The 22,645-nt window shown below is 36.4% G+C and overlaps 1 protein-coding gene across 1 annotated transcript in view; it reads left to right on the top strand.

The window, feature by feature from the left end:
- RYR2 (ryanodine receptor 2) overlaps positions 1 to 22,645 on the top strand; it is a 682,530-nt gene that overhangs the window by 218,773 nt on the left and 441,112 nt on the right. The window contains exon 3 of the mRNA XM_070228795.1: positions 10,101 to 10,205. Within this exon, the coding sequence (XP_070084896.1) occupies positions 10,101 to 10,205 (105 nt within the window). The remainder of the gene's footprint in view (positions 1 to 10,100; positions 10,206 to 22,645) is intronic.

Here is a 22,645-nt window from a genome sequence, read left to right as displayed (position 1 = left end):
TACTTCGGAATTGTTTTGCTTGTTGGATGTGTAAACTAATGTTTTTCATCAAATTTTGGAAGTTTTTGGTCATTATTTCTACAAATATATTTTTTGGTCTTTTCTTTCTCTCCTATTCTTCTGGAACTCCCCATACATGTATATTGATACATTTGATATTATTCCACAGGTTTCTGAGGCTCAGTTAATCTTTTTCTATGTTTTTTTACTCTGTGTACTTCTGATTGAATAATTTCTATTGATTGATCTTTAAGTTCACTGATTCTTTCTCCTTTCATCTCAAATCTGCTGTTGAGCCCGTCTAGTATATTTATCATTTCAGTTATTATACTCATATCTAGAATTTCCATTTGGTTCTCTTTTTTGTAATTCCTATATCCTTACTGAGAATTTCTATTTATTGATTCATTATTATCATATTTTCCTTTATTTGTTTAAAAATGATTTTCTTTAGTTCTTTAAATACATTTGTATGTTTAAAGGTTGCTTTGAAACCTTTGTCTGCTAACTCTTATATCTGGGGACATTCAGGGACAGTTTCTCTTGACTATTTTTTTCCCCTCAGAATTGGTTAGATTTTCCTGGGTGTTTTTAGGTTTTGTTTTTTGCCTGTGTCGTATTTTTTCCTAAAACTAGACTTTTCAGATAATGTGTTGCAGTAACTCTAAATTCTGGTATTCCGCCTGAAGGTTATTGTTGCTGTTTTTGTTTGTTGTCTTCGTTTAGTAACTTACCTCAGCTAAATCTGTGAAATATGTTTCCCCTGTGATGTGTTGCCACTGAGAGCAGTGTTGTAGTTTTTTTTAATTCTTGTTTTTATTTTGGCCTGGCTTCCTAGAAGTCGCCCTGTTTCTGTGTAGCTTAGAGTTAAGGGAATGATGGTACAGCGGTTGCACTCAGATGGTTTGAGCAACAAGGCTCTGTCCTCTCTAAATGAACCTGTGTGTGGGTAGAGAAGTGCATGAGAAGTTCAGGTCATTTGAAACCTGCCCCAGATTTACTTTCTACTGGGTCCTTTGTGTCTCTCTTGTGCGTATGCTACTTCAGGCTTAACCAAAAGTGTGTGAATAGCTTGTGACTACTCTGTGTGCTTGCAGCTTCAGTCAGGAGTATACTGAGTCAGCCCAGAAGAGCTGTTGGGTCTCCCTGGAAAGTGTCACTTTCACAGGTAATGCGGTGTGCGTGGCATCTGCTCCAAATTGAATGAACCCTCTTTCATGTGGTGGCACAGCTTTGGGTCCTCACAGTCTATCCCACGCCACACTCTGGCACAACCTCCATGTCCGCTGAGCTGAGGGGAGATAGGTGCAGCCTTGGGAATTAACACTACAGACTCTTACTGTTCTTTCCTAAAGTTCAGAAGTTTTCAAGCATAAAATTTTGTCAGTTTTTTTTTGCGTTTGGTTAAGCTCCATTGCTCTGAAGGGCTATTTTTGTCAATTTTATCCAGCTTGCTTTTTGGGAGAGAATTTGCCAACCGTATCACTTTGCCATAAGGGAGAGTCCCCATAATTTCTTTAAAAAATGTAGCTCATAGACCTTTTTATCTTTCCTGAATTGATCCTTAAATGTAAAAAAGTGTTGCACTGTGTCTCTGATTCATCATGTACCCAGCTGCTAGAGTTATCTTCCTAAAACTATCCTTTGATTTCTTTGTGTTACCTATTGCCCCCTTTTGAGCCAAATTATATGTTAGGTGAGATGGAATTTTTGTTTACCCAAATGGTATTTGTATTCTGTTATCTTCAGCTATATCTTTATAGTTTATATGGGTGAATAGGCCTCTAGAGTATGTCCAGGTCACCTAACCTTATGTCAGGGTTAAGTCTCACAAATACAGCTTCAGTTTCAGTTCTCTATAACATTCCTGAAGTATCTACCCTGACTTAGTTTTCTAATTCCATTATATACCTCTCTCATCAAGATTCTTCAACCAGAAAATATCGAATCTTCCATTGAAGTGGTAACTCTCGTGGTCAGGCAACATGGGAAAGATGCCTGTGTCCAAATACACCCACAAGGCATCCATCCCGACAGGGTCACTATTTTAACGCCTCGCTACAATTTGCTCCTGCTAGTACATTCCCAGGGGGGCTTATACCAGGTCATGGGCTTCTAAAATGTCCCTCAAGTCACAGGCCAAGAGGTTGGGGTGTTCATGACTCTGGTTCTGTGTATGAGCTCTTTCAGAGCATGCACACTGTCACATTGAGGTTTAATTTGTCAATCATAACTACTACCACAAATGGACAGGAAAAACGAAAGAAAAAGAAAAGAGAGAGAACCAGGCTGATATTACCCTCAAGGAGACAATGCAGTGTGGGTTTTAGGTTAAGCAGATATGCCTCTTAATAATTCTGGCTTCGATCAAGCCATTTAATTTTCCACTCACCATTTACTCATTTTGAAAGTAGGGATAATAATACTTCTCTTTTAGGGTTGTGATGAGGATTAGGACCTAGAACACAGAGGACAGTTAAAAGGTGATATAGCCTTTGTTATTTACATAATTATGTCTACATGGTTATTTTTTACATGCTTAAAACTGTGTAGAAATTCCAGGCTAGCAAAACTTTTAGTAAGAATTCCATGGTGTTGACCGTTTGCATCTGAGCCTACTTGGAGTTCCAGTTTTGAGCTTCCAAGTGATGTCGCTGAGTTGATTCCAGCTTGATTTGTTCAGACTGATACTGAGTAATTAATTTAGCTCTTGCCATTTTAAATTAATTTAGATGAAATTATCCAGCTCATTTTCAGAGAATGAGATATGTGCAAAGAGTGAGATGGATGGTGTTTTGTATGGTCATGCCTGAATAAATCTGCACTGTATTACATAGTTAATTAAATTTGAAGACATCATCTTATTGCCTGCATAACTTGATTTGGAAGCCATACTTTCTTGTTTTCGCTATTTTCTTCTCCTTTCGACTTTCTCTGGAGCTCTAGGTAAGTCAGAGTCGGTTGGCTGCCCTCATCTACAAGTTTGTGTGAAGTGATCCCCCTTTTTGAAGCAGATTTTGAGACAAGGGACTATGGCTATTGTGGCAAAGGTCATCTGGCTGGCAGATGATTAGGTTGACCTGGTCATGGTGAAAATTATTTTTTGCCCCAAATACTTTTAGGGAAAGAACCTATGATTAGATTCTTCTTAAATCTCGTTTTCGCTAAACTCCCTAGAGAGAACACTGTTGCTCAGCAGGAATTTTCACTGGAAGATCTACCAAGTTTGATCACTATCTGTGGCTCACTGGGGTCTTACAGGAGCAAGGCTGAGATGTCACTGATCTGATTCTCAACAGATACTTGGGCCATACATTATTTTTGTCTTAGTTATCATTGCTTAGTTGCTGTCATGACAATGCCAGTTGCTTACTGCATCCGTAATGAACATGTATGTATTTTGCTAATTCTTAAAAAATTCCCTTTTGAGTAAAACTCTGTTCCAGAGTAATTTGTGGCTACTTGAACTATAGCAGTGATTCCACTATTTCCACCAATTTATTTGTTTTGTGGTTTTATTTTTCATCCATTTACTCGAATATTTACTCAAATAGCTCTAAACTCTTTGACTTTAGTGGTGAGACTCCATAGCTTTTTTAAATAGTACATTTCTCAACTTGAAGCCCAACTTGTATCATTGTGATATACTTCTCTGACTAGAAATTGTGTTTTAAGTGCAAACTAGGTAAATGGGCCGTTATCTAGAGTCTGGAGAGTTGGTTTGTTCTTTTATCAAGATTGTGACGGATGGGGGGTTTGGCTTCACAGTCAAAGGAGGCTACATCCAATGAACCACTGGATGGTTTTATGTGATTGTAAGGATACCTGCATATTCTCTTGAGGCTTAATTCATAGTAGAAGTCCCTCCTCTGCTTTCCCTTTGTTTTGCTTTCAAAATATCATGTACTTGTGTTCTCAGCAACAGTGGCTTCCACTCAAGATGTGTGTGAACAGATTTGACCCAAGACAGTATTCCTGTTGTCATCTTAGAATGAGAGAGATAATGTGGGATGCAATGTCAAACTAGTGTATGTACTTCTAGGTTTGCATTGATAGATCTGAGTCATCTGAATGTTAAAAAAATTGTAAAAATAAGATAGATTGACATATCTACTTAATATTATGTTTAAAGGACACTGTATTACAAAAGATGTATGCCAAGGAGCAAAATGAACACTGACAAATCATATGAAACCCTACCTATTCACTAGGGATTTTCATAATTAACTGCTCAATTGGCAGAGCTGTGGCTCTTTGTAGTGGTGATATACTGCTAATTACATCTCATTTAAACCTGCTAATAAGTCCTCCCCTACCTGGACCAATGTTGGCAAGAATGCCAAGTAGAATGATTTGAGTTTTTCTGAAGAGATTCAAAGGTTTTACACCTGGGGAAATCAGACATATCAGTTTCATCTGTGACAATCACATTCAGCCTTGTCTTTCAAAAAGCTCGTTTGAAAGAATTAATTGACACAGGATAAATATTTCCTTCTCTAAGACAATCTCATGTTAACCTTTGGTGCAAAGTGGGATGAAGGGAAAAAGAATATGACAAGAAAAACTACTCAGAACTGTGATCTCCCCTGGAGAAGTGTGAAGGTCTAGTAATAACCATATTTCTAGGCTGGAATATGGCGAAATGTTATGATTGGGGTTTTGAAGAAATATAAAGAGGAAAAACTGAACTGAGCTTTTCCTTATATCCTGCTTGATATAGCTTTTCCACAGTATTTCAGATAAGTCAATGAGATAAAACACCATAATTTTTTTCGAATAGGAGAATATATAAACATTTTCAAGGTTATTATTTCCCATCTGGTAGGTGAAATTTTGCCTGGTTCACGTCTCCAGTTGGCAACTTACAAAACAACAACAACTTTTCTTTTGGAGAAGATACAGTTTGCTATCTCCATAGTTGTGGAGAAGTTGACCCTCAGTGATGATAGTGCCTTGCCAAAGGCCGCTCAGCAGATGGGTGGCTGAGTGAAAACAAATCTGCCTCCACTTCAGCCCATCTGTTCCATTCTAAAGTACACCGTCTTCACAGTTCTTGCTAGAAGAGCAGCTCTTCTCTTAATTTATATCTCTGTGATTCTGAGCTTTCAATCTGATTTAGGTTTTTCCTTCAATTAGGCAGTTAAAATGACATTTTATTGGCATTTTCCAATTTATAATGCGTTGATTTTCTTATTTGAACCTCAGAACAAGTCTTTGAAGTACGATGAGTATTTTGCCACTTAATAGGTGGGAAGCTCAGACTGATTACCTGGGATCCCTTGGCTAGTTATGCACTGAACCTGAATCCTCTGTTCTTTGGAACAGTGACCTGCCCATTTCCTTATGTTCTCAAATGATCAAGATTTAATACCTCATTAATTTGCACAATACATTTAGAGATATCTGTGTTACCGGCAAGGTTATTTGGAGCACAATTGAAAGGCGATGTAAAAACATAAATTAACTTGTCTTCCTGTTAGACAACTAGGATTACAAAACAGAAACAAAAGTAATCATTAGGACTAACTACCTATGTCCCTATGAACACATTTGTTTAATTTTCCAGAAATAGATGAAATCATAGTCTGAGGTCAATTCCTCAAACATCGAGCACTTTCTTTTGTTGACTGTATTAGGCTGGTTGTAGTGGGGTGGGAGGGTGAGGATCCAAGCTGAGTAACAATGCTGCAGGGCAGGAAATGTGACCCAGCCTTCAGGAGGAATATGGCAGGTTTTGCTTCCCTAACAGTTGTGAAGAATGAAGTAGATATCTATCTGCTATGAGACAAAGATCTCCAGGATATATTAGTAAATTAAAAAATGTAATTTGCACAAAGTGAGCCCATTAATGGGGAAAGCCAATCTAGATACTTCTGTATGAGCATACGTATGCATGTAAATGCATAGAAAAAGGCCTGGAAAGATGCACAGCCAGTAGCTCGTGAAACTTCCATGTGGTTACACCCGGGAGGGAGAGTGAGTAGAATTACATTCGGAAGAGAGAATTTTCAACTTTTCAGTATTGTTTGAATTTTCAACAAGGAACATGCTTTTATGTGTGATTTTATTTATATGTGATTTAAAAATATGAAATATTTTCCATAGCTAGAGATCTGGATATGGATTTTTCAGGCTGAGGGAGAAAAAAATATGAGCAAAGGCATCAGGATGTCGAAATGGAGGAGTTTGTTAGTATGCAATTTTTACACAATGATAAGGAGAGAGATGATCCCCTGTGGCTTATGTAGTCCCCAATTATTGAGTGCAGTTCAGTTAAGGTAATGACATGTTTCAGTAGGTTTTTGAGTGAGTTAGGCAGATAGATCTGTGGAAGCCAAATGGTTTGATGAATACCTCAGTTGGAAATCTAATTGATTTCACATAGACTCTCCAGTGCCAACAAAGCCAGATGCTGCCTCGTGGTTATTCTTGAGAATTTTTTTCTCCTACGATTAGATAATGTGCGTCAGGCAGAAGAGAATGGTGACCAGCTTGTATTTTAAAAAGAAGAAAAGGCACACAGCCATGCTGCTGGCTTAAGGTTTGATACCTTGGCCAAAGTACACATATCCTGATAAAACTGGTGTTGTCTCCCTATAAAAAGAATTATTAACCTCCTGCCTGCCTGCTTCAGGGACTTTTCTGGGCAGCCTACGTGGACATTTAGACAGACTGAAGCACTTTCTCTGGTTCTGTTTTGCATAAAAAGTAAACGTTCTGTGTAATGTTTAAGAGGCAGATAGGTGTCCACGCTGTGCTGTGGATGTTAGTTTTGTGTTTGGCTGAGTTCCATTTTGAAGCACTATACTACCCGAGAGTTTCTTGTATGATTTGAGAGCGCCCTCATTTTAAGGGCAAACAAATTTCTTTCAAATTGAAGTTCTAAAAATTAAGTTTCTCAGTAGTTAAGACTTGACGTAAAAAGAAATTAAGACTAAGGAAAAGATGATAACTTGCAAATGTTTACGGATCGGAGCTCCCACTACAGATGTTTATGTAGACTCTTATACTTTCTCTCTTGTGCCTGGTGTTAGGGGTCATTTTGGTCTCCATTTTGGGGCTTTGATCAATGAATGAGACCCTTTATTTTCCATTGACTCAACTGAATTTTTGGGAAGTGGGAACAAAGGCTTAACATAAATACTATTGCTATAGTAGGGTATAGCTATAAACATTTTAAAGTTATTTGAAGAAATATCTTTGTAAATTAAAGAATACTTTTAGTAGTTTACTTTAAGAGGTAACAAGTTGTGGTAATGATTATGTTGCCTAAAATAGCCAGACCCTTGTTTTTAGAGCAAAATAAACAGATGCTGTTACAAAGCTCTGATTTGTGTTAAGTTTTCCTGAAAGCAGTAAACATCATTTTTTTTACGGTCTCAGCTCTTCTATTACATTTATGTGTTTTTTGAGGTGGGAAGGGGGCAAAGAGAGAGAGGATAAAGATGGGTCAAAAGAAAATGGGTTGAGAGACAGCTTGTTTTGTTAAGAGACAGAGAATTGCCTTTGTGGATTGGCTGTTCATTTGTTCCTGCTAACTCCCGCTATCTGGAGAAAGATCTGGAGAAAGATCTGTACCAGGCATGTTACTCTGTGGCAAAATGAAATTATTTGGCAGGATTAATTCATTTCAAAACCATGTGGTTTTCAAGGATCTTGAAAATAAATGTTAGGTATTTTAGCAATCCGTACTCTAAAATTTTGATCAAAGTGAAGCATGAAAAAATTTACGTACACCCAGTATGTAAATGTTTAAATGTTACCAGAAAGTGCTTTTTCTTGAAAATTCTGTAATATTTTGGATGTTACAAACAGGTGGATAATTATTGATTTCTGTTTTCAAACACTATTTCTCCAAAATAGAATCCATTTAAGAACCAATTTTGCGAAGTGAGCGGTGCTTCATCATTGCCACAAGTGGAGAGAAATGACAATATGCAAAACTAACTAATGACAGCGGCTCACTTATTCTGAATTCTTGTTGTGTTCTTGACACTGCGATAAGCTCTTTACTTATATTATCTCCTTTATTTTTCACCCCAAACCTTTGAGGATGGTACAACTTTTATCCCGTTTTTCAGGGAAGGAAACGAAAGATTAGAAAAGTTAACAGCTACTAGGTAGTGAGGCCAGGATTCTTGCTTAGGTGATCTGTTTACAGAATCCAAGGTCTTAACTGTTATAATATACTGATTCTAAAGCAGTTAATGAATAGTGATCTGAATTCAGTCCAGCGGTGTGCTGGAAATGGCTCTTATAGACTAATGAGAGCCAATTGTTAGATATGTAGGAATTTCATGAGCTGATTTGTAAACTTTGATACTTTGAAATTAGCAATCATGGGCATATTTACACCACAGAAATGGGTAAACGCTACAAATGAAGGCTTTTCTTTTTGAGAATTGGTTCACTTGCACATCATTTAATAACATACTACTCTGCCAGCACTGTGTGTCAGAGTGTATCTCCCAAACCTTCACGTTTTAAATGGATATGAATGAAATAAACACTTCCATTAGCAGATTTCTTTTAGTAGCATTTATCTTGATCTGAGCAATTGTAGTTAGTATAGTTAGAACTGAGAAAAATTAAATTTAAAAGCATTTATTCCCAAATTTCACAGTAGAAGTGAATCTCTTTTGCTAGTCTTTTATCTGAGAATTTTGGAAAGAAGTTCTTTGTCTGGCTGACTACAGAGTATAAAAACAGTAGCTGTACCCAGATTTGAGAGCTTCCTTTGACTGCTGCCTGAGATGGTATCAGGAGAAATGGAAAGAAATTGGGCTGGGGGTACAGAAGACAGTGATAGGATAGAGCAATCCAGAGAAGAAAAGTTCATGAAAAAACAAAGCAAAACAAAACAAAACATGAGTGCCAGAAAGGATCATGGGAGTATAATCAGCTTAGTTGCCTGATTCTGTGCTTCTTTCGTCCATAAAGGAATTTTAACTTTAATTCTGGATCCCTGGTACTTAATCTTTCCTTGAAACCTTAAAACATTATTCTCTGCTGATAAGAATCATTCTAATGGTAGTGGTTCAACTTAATAAATACTTAAACATTATAAATTGTAATTTTGATGCATTGCATCAGGTGATCAAATTTATCTTCCTAATGTTCTTTTTATGAAGAAGACATGCTCTTGCTTGCATTTTGTGCTTAATATATTTATAATGTTCTTCTATTATGAAAATCCTCTTTTAAGTGTCTTCCCATACCCAGCTGGATGGCCTGCTGGATCATGCTTTTCAAAAGCAAAAGCATATAGAAATGGTAATATATTTGTTCCTGATCAGGAGAGTTCTTGCTGACTCGCCAATCATTTCTTATCTTGCGTCTTTCACCTCCTTGGTAGATACCTTCTTGGATTTTCAGAATTTATGATTTTATTGATTGAAGTGAAAGTTTGAGGGAAGGAAAGAGAAGGGAAAAAGGATGACTGGGAAAATAAAGCAACACACACACACAGAACAGAAGTAAAATGACCATATCTCAAGTTAGGGGCCAAATATGATGCTAACTTGAGTGAAACAAAGGCATTGTTATCTTTGTGGTTAAGGAGAAGCTCGTGTAAATGAATATTTTGTACCAATTCAATTTTTTATTTGATTAACTTTGGTATTACTTTGAGGCAAGTATTTTTCTCTCCTTTTTATTTTTTTAATCAACTGACTGCTTGGTAGGTTATAAATGAATGCTTGAGAGTCGGAGAAATCTGGCTTTTTAATCCTGGCTTAAAATTTTTGGTAACTTAGTGACTTTGGAGAAGTAACCTAACTTTTCTATTTTCTTGTCCACACAGTGATAGTAATAATCCTTCCCATAGACGACCACAGGAGTTCATGATAAAGCTCTGAGTGCGATGCCTATCAGAGTAGGCACTCAATAAATGGGTAGCCACTGTTATCCGTAAATTAAAAAATAGATTAAGTGTGAGCAGTATAGACAATGTATTTTGATGATTTTGGAACTCATATTAGATAATTCACAAGTACGCTTACTTTTTCTATGAAAGGAACTGAAATGTAATAAGGTAAATTGGGTCTGGACACTTGATGATGATGATGATGACAATGATGGCTTTCCCTCTTTCCTCACAGAATGTCCCCCCAGACCTCTCCATCTGCACCTTTGTGCTGGAACAGTCCCTCTCCGTCCGGGCCCTGCAGGAGATGCTGGCTAACACGGTGGAGAAGTCAGAAGGGGCAAGTACTTAATTTATCTAGACTTGCAGTATTTTAATGATCTCAGCTACTGTCTGAACGATTTAATTCACAAGTATTGGAGACTTTCTTCTTGCTGAAAGAAGTCAATGCCTTTTCCTTGTGATTTCCTTAAGTTTGACTTTTTGCTTTATCTCCCAGACCTGTGATGTCTTAGAGAACTTAAAAAACAAAATCCAACCTTAAGGTGATCTGTGTCATTGAACCTTATGCTTATGTCTATGGTTTAAAACAGAATCTTTCTTTGAGCATTTGTGTGTTTTCTTCCATTTTCAGAGCTGTTGTTGTTTGTTTGATTAATTGCTTTATGCATGGCTATTTGTCATTAATCTGTATTTCATTTTCAAATACCTCTAACCATGTGACTATGTTCTAAGCTTCTTTATGGCATGTAAAATTTCATGGCACTCATATATTTTAAGTAACAAAATTATGGTGATACAGCTTTAGTCGATTGCAATTTTGCAAACAGCTGATCATTTTCTTCTGAAAATTGAAATTCTTAATCTGTCTCCTAATGCAGACATTTTTCTTTGAAAGCTTATTTGGTAATTTAAATTATTTTCCAGGCTATTCCTTGGTATGACTGATTATTGGGCTACTACTCATTCTTAGCCAATTCATTAAAGTTTAGAATTAAGCAGGAGAATGAATCGTCAAATTTTTGATTCCTGGTTTTATTTTTTGGTACTATAATTACCGCAGTATATGGTTTCATAAACTATACTATTTCCAGGAAGGAAGCTGAAAATCTTCTTTTGCTGTTATTGGTCTATGTGTTGCTGTTACTGTTGTCAGTCGTTGTTGTGGTCTGGATAAGCAAAGAGATGAAAAAATGATAATGCACAGTTCAACAGAAAACAAGTGATCAATTATGATGTAACATATTTTCATTAGCCTTGTAGTTTTAAAAATTTTAGTGTCACACAGCTTAGGACTTTAACTGATTTCTGCATTACTTCTAAATTCATTTAAAATTTTAGTAGTTTACTACTAAATACGGAGGAGAAACTTTAGTGATTTTTATTTGATATAGACTAAAAACTCATTTTACGAAAGATCTGAATATGTGTGTTTTAATCTTTCAAGTTCATTTTTGGTTACAACAAAGTTTGAAATTACTTTATCAAACTGTATAAAGTTTCTTTTAAAATTTTTGTTCTTTAATGCAAAGTTTTAGAGTGGGCTTAAATGTAAGAGGAGCAAAACATTTTCCAATGCATCTAGTTTCCTTTCTACCTGGAATAACCCCTCCTGATTTTTAAGCATCACTGAGACATATCGACTTTGAAATTCAAGTCTCTCTTTACAAGGAAAAATCATTTTTATTTTGCATTAGCATCTAGGAAAATGTGTATTGTCATTTTGCTTATCTTTATAGATACCAACTTATGGCTAAATGGCCATAAATGTAATTTTTATAATGTTAAGCTGCTTTTTCTAAATTTAACACTTTTGAAAAAGATGTTTTGTCTCCCAAAAATCATGGGGTTGGACTAGGCAAGCTCTAAATTTTCTGTGTATATAAGAATTGTTGGTAATACTATTTTAGGATTTATGTTTTTAAGATATTTATTCAGAGTTAGAATTTCTGGACCTTCCAAGTATTTTTATTTCACTGAGTTTTATTTTGAGTTGTTCTTCATGTAGAGTTTCTATTAAAGATCAAGTCGTAATTTATGTGATGTGTGGAACACCATTTTATAAAGCCCAGCTTAGCTGCTATAAGACATTAATTAAAAAATATGAATTGAGAAAAATCTCCTACAGGAAAAGAACATATTTTATTGAGCTGAATCTCAGTTTTAGACAAGTAACTTTTAGGAAGAAACCATTGTCACATAGCTCAAAGGGATATTAAATTTTGGGGAAAGAAAGATTCTCTCTTAGACTGCAGAGAAGTTTTGATTATACCAGGGGTGATATTCAAAATATTTAACAACTAGTTTGGGACAGGCATCAATTAAGCAGCGTGGACCTCTGCGATAATGCTAGAGGCAAGGTCCTAGAGAGATTTGGGATGGTCTGAGCAATTTGGGGGTGTTCTGGAGGAGCCCTGAGGCAGTCACGGTCAGAGAGCACTCAGGACTTGGGGCCACGACTGTTAACCAATAGGGATAGAAGTTTTCCAATTTAACAACTGTCTTAATCGTAATAGTGCAGACTGGCTAAATAGCATGTCTGATTATTCACGATCAATGGATGCTGCCGGCGCTTGTAGTAATCAAGTCTTTGGGACTCCACAGGGATCCATATCCTCTTTCCTAGTGCCTCCTTCTGTCTTCTTGGTTTCATTATGGGACTCTTAAATCCTTTTGTCGAGCAAATTGTCATCTCCAACTTAATAAATTACATGCAGTAATTTGCTTAAAGGAAGATCTACTTTTAGTAGGATGAAGTGTGTCAGCAGGGTAATGCTCATTTTTACGAAATCATTTCCTTCCTTACAAATTAACAGTTTATCAAAAAGAAACTTGTGGATTCCCTGATTCCCCCACACTTTCATAATTAACTTTCTTTATGAAGCCTTGATTTTTTAAAAATAATTCTTCCTGAATTCTTTATGTAATTCAATAAATTGAATAATACTGATACTATTTAGTGTCCAGAATGCTGTGATATCCACATGGCAATACAACATACTTGACATGATAAGGAAAAAATTTCCATCTAGAATCATGCCCTTTTTTTTGGTCGCTAAATACCATTTTGTTTGTATTCTTGGGTCCCACTGGTTAAATGCATGGTTTTCATAAAGCTGCAGGAAATCTAGCAGGAAATTCCCAACATTGTTTGTGCCAAAACAAATCATAAAAATTATTGATAACAAAAGGAGATGTGTAACATTAAACAGGAAAAAATATTACCTAATTTATGAAGTTTTGATCCCATAGAATTGCTTATTGTGACTGTTAGTAAAATAACAAATATTTTTGTGGCACAAAAAGCATTCTGAAGGGCTTCATCTGAAGAGATTTTCTAAAATGTCTGTTTAATAAAAAAATGTGCTAAGACAGAGACCTAGATGTGGTGTTTCTGGTTCCATTGAATATCATTTAACTTTTCTTCTTCTTCAAAGTGTATCAATATTGAATAGGCCAAGATCTGTTTATCTTTGTGTGAGTAGCTCCTTATGGAGCCTTTAGAATTCTGCGGGTGGAGACAATAGGCATACAATGAGGAGACAATGACTGTTTGCAGTGTCCATCCTCTGGCTGAATTTTGTCTGGGCTCCAGTGTTTGCACATCCTGCTTCTGTTCTTCCTTCTGCTTGCCCCTGAGTTTTGTGTGGTTCTGGATAACTTGTCTGCTAGTGAATCCACCTCTGTCTGTCTCTTCTCACTCTTCAGATTTATTCTGCCTGTTGGTGAGATAGCAGAGGGCGAGACAGCGTAGGGCTAGAAGCAGGGCTGGGTGGTCTTAGAGAGCTGCTCCAGCATACCAGCTCTAACATGTGCTCGCCCTGTGGCTTTAGCGGAGGTGAGTCTTTATCATCAGGCTTAGTGATTAATAAATGAATGATGGTGGGTATAGACTATTTAGCATACACGTAACGGTGGCTGTTATTATTGTTTCACTTATTCTTTATCTCATACCTATATACTCCCTTGGTCGGATTGTCACTAGTCCCTAGCCACCCTTTCCTTGACGGCCTTGGCAGCTTCCTTCTCTGCCGTCTTGGCGGGTCCAGTCCCCGCTTCCCCTCTCCTCCAGTATCCCAACTGTTTCTGGCATGTAGTTCTGCCAGTTTAATTATGACACAATTATGTCAAAATACAGTCAATGACAGCATTTTTGTATTTCCGTGTGTGTTCTAGTTAGTAAAGTTTAATAATTTAGATGATCCTATGCTTTTGGCTATTTATTTTATTATACCTTATTTAATTCACAAACATTTCTGATGAATACTTTCTCCATACAATTTTATATTTAAATGTCTAGTTTAATTTAAGGACTCCATTTCACAGGAGCCCGGATACAACCTGAGAGTGACACGGTACAGTGGAAAGAGCTTTGGTTTTGGAGTCCATGAAGTTTATTGAAAATTGTTACTTTTCCAAATAATATTTTTAATAATTAGCATTTGTTGAAAAGGCATTGCTTTTATTTAATGCTGTGGGTATGTTAAGTGGCTTACTTGTATATTCTATTTAGGAGAGTATATTTTAAAATTATAACAGTGACTGTCCTTTCTGTCTATTGGTTCACTTGTTTCTGAGAGGACTTGGGACCCTGCCTTTTTTATCTTTGGCTTATGGCCACTTGGCTATTGGTCTCTTGTTGTTAGGGTATTGTAGATTGACACAAGAAAAAAACAAAAATTAAACCAACATTTTCCCCTTATATTCTGCTCTTTGGTGAGGAAGTAGGTTGAAATTTATAATTTAGGTGATTGTGATTGGGATCATTCATTCAATTTATGTCATATATTTTCCTCAATATTATAGGTTATTGGTAGTTTACTATAATCTAAATTACAGTTGATGCTTTAAATATCTATAACATTCAGAATGTAATATTATAAATATTACTTATGAATAACATCATTCAGTTCTAATCTTTCATTTACTTAATGCAAACTTTTTGAACATTTATAAGATATACTTTACAAGGCTCTGTGGATAGAAAGTTGAATGATAAGTGATTTTTGTCATCAGTGAGTTCACAGTCTCGTGCAGGTATAGAAAAACAATTATAATACAATTTGATGTGCATTATCATAGAAATACATGTAATTATAGTGTTAGCAGGAGGAAGGAATTGGGTATGCGGAATGTGTCGTTCCTTTGAATTTTCCTTGGCCTTCTGTAATCATTTCTAAGACAAGCAGAAATAATATTAAAACTGTTAATATAAAAATCATTTACAATTTTTCTCCAAGGAGCAATTTGATCTCATTAGGCTATTCCTCAGAATTCTAATAGAAAGTAGTGCTTGCCAGGAGGACAATGCATAACATGTCCAAAGATATTCTTAAAATGATTTTTATGTGTCAATTTACTAAAATGGTTTATTATTTTATATGAAGTCCTAAGAATGTTTCATATTACTAAATTATAGACTGTCTTGTAATTAAACGTACAAAAATACTCCAGTGACTTAATTATTAACAGAGATAAGAATCAGACATGTCTAGGTTTTATATGAAAAATGAAGTTATAGAGTGTGGAGTATTAGTGATACAGTTGCACCATTCTTCTAATACACCCTCTGCCTTTTTCAAGCATGTGCTCAAAGAGTATTTAAGAAGACATCAAGAAGCAACTAGCTAAATTTGCTGGTAAATGAGTTTTTTAAAAATACATTTTTGAAACATGGAAGCACCATAAATGAGTTTTTAAAAAATACATTTATCAAACATTGATGCACCAGTTTCAGGCAAGTAATTGCATTCAAGATCATTTTCTATAAATGCAAGAGCAGAAGATGAAGTTCGAGAAGATCTGTGCTGTATTGCATAGTGATCTTTAAGCGCACAGATTCTAGAGCAAACTCCTTGAGTTCACATCCTGGTAATCTCAGGAAAGCTGCTTTCTGTGCCTCAGTTTCTCATTTACAAAGTGGGGGAAATAATAGTATCTCCTTCGTAGTGTTGTTGTGAGAATCTACTAAGTTAATGTAACTAAAGTGTGTAGAACAGTCCTGGCATATAGGAAGCACTGTAGCTATGCCATTATCAATATTATTATGATTTTTGCTTTGGGTATGCCTGAACAAGCTCCTACCAGACTTGGCCTTCTGGAGAATACAACTGTAAACTTTGGAGCAAAAATTAAAAACAAAACAAACAAACAACAACAAACCCCCCAATTACCTGAAGGCTCTAGAGAGTTGAATAAAAGCAGGCAGATTCTGGAGAGGAGTCAGACTTGGAAAATGGGTTTGGTGTAGATGAGGTTCCCATTTTTAAGGCTTAGCCTGAAGGTGGACTGAGGTCAGTGCTCAGTGGTAGCTAAAACTCCCAAAGAAAACACATGGTTTCTCTGAAGACAGAATTCAGGGCCTTTGGAAAGTCAAGAAATAATACTGGAAAAGAGAAATACAGAGACGGGGCGCCCCAAATTCTGTGCCTAAAATCTGCCCAAGTTCTGGCTGCTGCTTAAACCATGTGTCGGGGGCCAGAGGTCAATTCACTCGCCATGGCTAAGGACAATACTGAACTGAGATTTGCAATACCACCAAGTACTTTGCAGTTTGAGTCCCACCAAGTTAATTTTCTGTTAAAACAAATACATCAGTGTTCTTCAGAGGAATATAGCAGAATCCAGAATCTGGACAGTATAAAGGGACAGGATACAGTCCACAATTGCTTGACATATAAAGAAACATGCAAGTGTTACCCAATCTCAAGAGAAAAGACAACCAAGGATAATGCAGGTTTGATTTTACCAGACAAGGATTTAAAGCAGCTATTATAACTATGTCCAATGAGATGAAGAAAAACATCTTTATAGTGAAGAAAAAGATAGAAATATGCAACAAAGAAAAATTATTCAAAGAAAAAATAGAATTTCTAGGCTGAAAACTACAGTAGCTGAAGAGATCACATAGCTAGCAAGTGGTAGAACTGGGGTATGACTCCACGTCCATTGGGCTCTGAAGCCTATGCTTTTAAGCTCTTTATTATGGAGTATCTGTGTAAGGAGAGAAGAGCAGTGGAAGAGCTCAAGGGGATATCCCTATTAAAGCACTGGGAAGAAGAGGAGGAGGACTCCATGGAAGCCTCTGGGAAGAAACAGAGTTAAGAAGAGAATGAGGAGAAAATAGCCACAGAAGCTGTGTGTGTTAGTTTCTACGGCTGCTGTAACAAACTGTCACATACCTGATGCCTGGAAACACCGTAAATTTATTATCTGACACTTCTTGAGATCAGAAGTCTAAAATCAGTCTCCGTGGGCTAAAATCAAGGAGTCGGCAGGACTGCATTCCTCCTGAGGGCTCTAGGAAGAATCCATTTCCTTGCCTTTTCTAGCTTACATCGTTGGCTGTGGCCATCCTCCGTCTTCAAAGCCAGCAACATACTATCATGTGACGTATTCACAGGTTCTTGGGACTAGGTTGTGGACATCTTTGGGGTGCCATTATTTGACCCACTACATCACAGACGTACAGAGTTTCAGAAACGTGTTGTTGACAAGATCAGGTGAAAATCAGAGAAATCCAGTTGAATAAGGTCTGAAAAGCGTTCTTTGGTTTGACAGGAGTCTGGTTTTCCTGAAACCCAATCAATGTTAATTTCAGTCTATGTTATATATACATATCAATTCATAGATTCACACACATTTTACATTTAAGAGACTTATTCTCTGAAGAGTTTGCTGAGTTTTCAGTATTTATTGATCGCCCCCAAAGTGGATCTTAATATTTCTTTTATATCCTTCTTCTTCTGGTATTTTGGTATATGTTCAGTGGTACTACATCTAAAAGGCTTTTGTTCAAGCTGTTAGGCAGACAGGCCAAGGACCAAAAATCGAAACGATTAATGTTGTGTTCACCCTGATTGAGCTTTATTTCCATATTGATTTTTTCCCTTTGCTTTCTCTTCGTGAAAGTGAATTGGGGTAGTGTAGAGGAAAGAGAAAGGGATGACAAACCTTGCATGTGGTTCATGTAGTATAGCTTGTGTTCTTTATATTATTAAAAATAAGTTTCTCAGATGGCTGGGCTAATGACTCACTGGAAAAAAGTGAAGTTTACTTAAACCTTGATATTGTTTATCCATTTTCAAGTATGTTACTACTCGGTACATCCTAAGTCTGCATTAAAATAGAGAATCAAGCAATTAGGATGTAACGCTGTGATTACACTTTTAAGTACTGTCAGGGCAGTCTATCTTTGAAGAGACTAGAGTCAAAGACTGAACAAGGCAAGGCTACCTTTAAATAAAGAAAAATAATACCACACTCACAGTTGTTATTTTTGCTTCAGCAAGATGCCTGCCTGGAATATGGTAGGGAATCAATAAATTATATGTCTACCCGTCTGTCTATCTATCTGTCTATCTTCATTTGTTTATTTGCTTGATTAGTGGTATTGTTTAAAGTAATTAGTGACACCTAAAGCATGAGCAAGAAAATAAAAAAATATAAGTGGACAGTAAACTAAAAAGGTTCTGCACAGCAAAAGAAACCATCAACGAAGTGAAAAGATAAACTATGGAATGGGAAAAAACATTTGCAAACCATAATCTGATAAGGGATTAATATCCAAAATATGTAAAGAACCCATGTAACTCGATGGCAAAAAACAAATAATTTAACTAAAAAGTGGGCAAAAGACCTGAATAGACATTTTTCTAAAGAAGATATACCAAAGACCAACAGGTACATGAACAAATGTTCAACATCAGCAGTCATTAGAGAAATACAAGTCAGAACCACGATGAGATACCACCTCATGCCTGTCAGATGGCTCTTATCAAAAAGACAAGAGAGAACAAATGCTGGCAAGGATGTGGGGAATAGGGAACCCGTGTGCACTGTTGGTCTGAATGTAAACTGGTACAGACACTAGGAAAACAGTATGGAGAGTTCTCAAAGAATTGAAAATAGAAATACCATATGATCCAGGGATCCCATTTCTGGGAATGTATCTAAAGGAAACAAAAACACTAATTTGCAAAGATATCTGCATCCCCATGCACATAGCAGCATTATTTACACTAGCCAAGATAGGGAAACAACTTAAGTGTCCATCGATGAGTGAATGGATAAAGAAGTTGTGGTATAAATATGCGCAATGAAAATATTATTCAGCCATAAAAAGGAGGAGACTGTGTCATTTGTGACAACATGGATGGACCTTGAGGGCATTATGCTAAGTGTAATAAATCAGACAGAGAAAGAAAACTACGTATGATTTCACTTATATGTAGAATCAAAAAACAAAACAAAACATAACAACCCAAATTAATAGAAAAAGAGATCAGATTTGTGGTTACCAGAGGTGGGTGAAGGGGATATTGGAGGAAATTGGTTAAAAGGTACAAACTTCCATTTATAAGATAAATAAGTACTACTAGGGATGTAATGTACAGTATAGTTACTATAGTTAATGCTGCTCCACGACATATGTGAAAGTCGTTAAGAGAGTAAATCCTGAGTTCTCATCACAAGGAAAAAATTTTTTCTTCTTTTTTTGGCTTCTCTTTTTATTGTATCTATATGAGATCATGCATGTTAACTAAACTTATTGTGGTAATCATTTCACAATATATTGTGTCAAACCATTATGCTGTACCCCTTAAACTTCTGCAGTGTTGTATGTCAATTATATCTCAATAAAACTGGGAAAAGTGATTAGCGCCTGTGATGCATGCAATATAAAAATATACTTAAATTTTCGTTTAAATTTGAATTCCAGAACCATTTCAATGTTTTGTTCTCATAACAGTAATACAGAAGAGTATAAAATGAAAGTACCTCCTTCATAATCCTCCTTTCCCCTGAAGATAACCACAGCTAAAAGATTAGTTTGTATCCACCTAGAACATCATGTATAAAAATATTTGTACATAAACAGGATCATATTATAGACTGTTGTATCACCTTTTACAGCTTAATCATATATTGGTTTGAAAAAGAAAAGACACAAAAGTCCAAAGGAAGAGAATCTAGGTTTAATTTATCAAGCGTCTGACTCAGATTTTCTATAGTTCTCTTTACTCTGTCCTCTCTGTTTGCTTGGTTCTTAGGCTAATTTCCCTTATGGTTACAGTACAACAATTTCAGGAATGATATCCAAATTCAACATCATCCATAAGCACAAAAAGGAGCTGACTTTATTTTTCTTTATGAGAATAAGGAACTTTTCTCAGCAACCTCCTGTTAGACTTCCCCTTGTGCCCACTGTCACGTACTCAGGCCTAAATGGTTTATTGGCAAGGGAAAATGTGGCAAATACAGCTGGCTTAGAGCATGGTGAGTGAGACAGGAAAGGATACCTCTACAAAATTAGATTTTTATTTTTTATTTTTATTTTTGCTGGGGAAGATTAGCCCTGAGCTAACATCTGTTGCCAATCTTCCTCTTTTTGCTTGAGGAAGATTCGTCCTGAGCTAACATCTGTGCCAGTGTTCCTCTATTTTGTATGTGTGTTGCCACCACAACATGATCACCCATGAATGTTGTAGGTCCACACCTGGAAATCCAACTTGGGCTGCCAAAATGGAGTATGCTGAACTTAACCACTAGTCCATGGGGCCAGCCCCTAGGTTCCTTTTTTTTTTGGAAGAAGGAAGACAATTATATGTGTAAATGAATGTTGGATAATTTCTAACATTGTTTTCTATAATACATAGCAGGCACAGAGTTAGCATCCTTCTGCCTTAATTGGAAATAGTTATTTATGTTTAGGATCCTCCAGGTTCTTGGTCCAAACTAGGTCTAGCAAGTTTAATCTTTATCTAGAAAAAGAAATCAAAGTCTGTGCTCAGTTGTCCCCATAACTGAGAAATGGAATAGTCCCTTCTCCACCCAACTGATTCAGGCAGCGTTCATTCCACAAAAGTATATTGTTTTGCCATTGGGAATTCTGGGCTGGAGATCCAGAGGTAAATAAGAATGCATCCTTGTGCTTGAAGAACTTAGCAATCTAATAGTGAAGAGAAAAGGTCAATAAATCATTGTAATGTGAGTGAAACAAGCTTTGGTGGTAAATAGTTCGGTGAGAGAGCGGAGGAGGGAGGTCCTAATTTCTTAGCCAACACTACTCCCCGTATACAAAGGCATCCATCCCACTGGATAGGGCTGATGTCCTCAACAGGTAAAGACTTTGAAAAGCTTCATGGGTTAATCTGACTATATCGTAGACACTATGATGTTACTAGCTATTTATACTGAAACAGCAATTCCCAAATATCTACTATGGCTTAACATTTTATTTCAAGAGGCTGGGTTCTATTTACCTTGCTGTTCAGGAACATCCCTGGTAAGGCATAAATACTGCTTTGGGAATGGAGCTATAATGCTAGCAAGTTAATGAATGCATTTAGTAACTTGATGTGGTCATTAGCCAGCATCTCGTCTAACGCCTCTGTGCATAACTATGTGTCTGTGAAATTGGTGCAGTGATTTAAAAGGTGAATGTGATTGTAATCTCCTACAGGGCTTATAGCTAAAAATATTCCCTGAGCAAAAGCTATTTATCTACCACTTATGTGAATGTGGACATTTGTCTGTGGTTGAAATAGGCATCTTCTATTTGTGGACATTTTCTGTTTTACTGTCTTTCTGTCTCTAGAAAGACTACTTTCTACTCTGAGGCTAAGAATACCACATATTTCTGTATATTTGACTGGCATGGTTTCCAGAGACTCCAGCATCAAACTCAATAAGGAGGCCAATTTAATCAACGTGTAATTTAATCACTGTGGCACAGTTACGCACTGTTTTAAATTATGAATTTTGAATGTATAGATGATTTGATTAGTGTCATTCAATTTGCACATCTTCCTCATATTTTTTTGTGTTCAAAATAAAAAAAATATTTTTCATGTGTAAATATTGGATGGTAAATGAATCGGATGGTAAATTTATGTGATAAAACGATTCCTGAATTTACCAGTGATTTAAAGAAATTCATAAGCTATTGAGCCAACCATCCTCTAATTTTTATTCTCTTAAAGTTCTATCTTTATTTCCTTAAAGCATTCTGGTCTAATTTGATAGAATACTTCCTTCTGTCACCATTCTTTAGCAAACGGCCCTGCCCATTACTGCCCCACCCCCTAACTAACTCTTTCTTACCTTGTTTGAATTTCTCCAAAGCACTTACATACTATGTATTTCTATTTTTATTTTTTTAATAGCCTGCTATCCCCATTAGAGTGTAAACCCCACGAGGGCAGGGCTTTTGGTCTGTTGTGGTCACTTCCTAGATCACTGAGACCTAGGACAATGCATGTTATGAACCAGATATTCAGTTAATATTTGCTGACTTAAGAGACTGCAAGATAGAATTTCTAAACCAAAGATTGAGGGACTGAAAAGGACCAAAAATTCTGTTTCTGTTACTATAGTAACAGTTTTGAACATAAAGTAGAATTTTTGCCTAAGTATAGCTGTTTTTCACCTTGCCTCTCTGTGGTGGGAGAAAAGGAATATTTTCAGAAGAGAAAATGAGAAAATAACCTTTTGGGGTTAGGTAACCATATATCTTTGTTTGCCTGGCACAGTCCAGGTTAACACCTGTTGTCATGGCTTAACCTATTAGTTCCCCCTTTCACTGTCCAAAATGTACCAGTCTAGGTGAGAAGTTATATGGCCGTCCCCAGTCAGGGTACCTTTGTGAATCAGATAAAAGTTATAGAACCTTTCCACAGGAAGAAAATACAGATAATATGCACACGTACAGAATCTTTCATTTAGTTTCAGATTTGAAGAATTAAGAGGAGTCCAAGCGGCTCCTTTGACTCACAGCCA

This window comes from Equus caballus, chromosome 1 (assembly GCF_041296265.1).
Source record: "Equus caballus isolate H_3958 breed thoroughbred chromosome 1, TB-T2T, whole genome shotgun sequence".
In the NCBI taxonomy this organism is placed as follows: Eukaryota; Metazoa; Chordata; class Mammalia; order Perissodactyla; family Equidae; genus Equus; species Equus caballus.
Note: the sequence above shows the minus strand (reverse complement) of the source record. Positions and strands in the feature narration are given on the sequence as shown.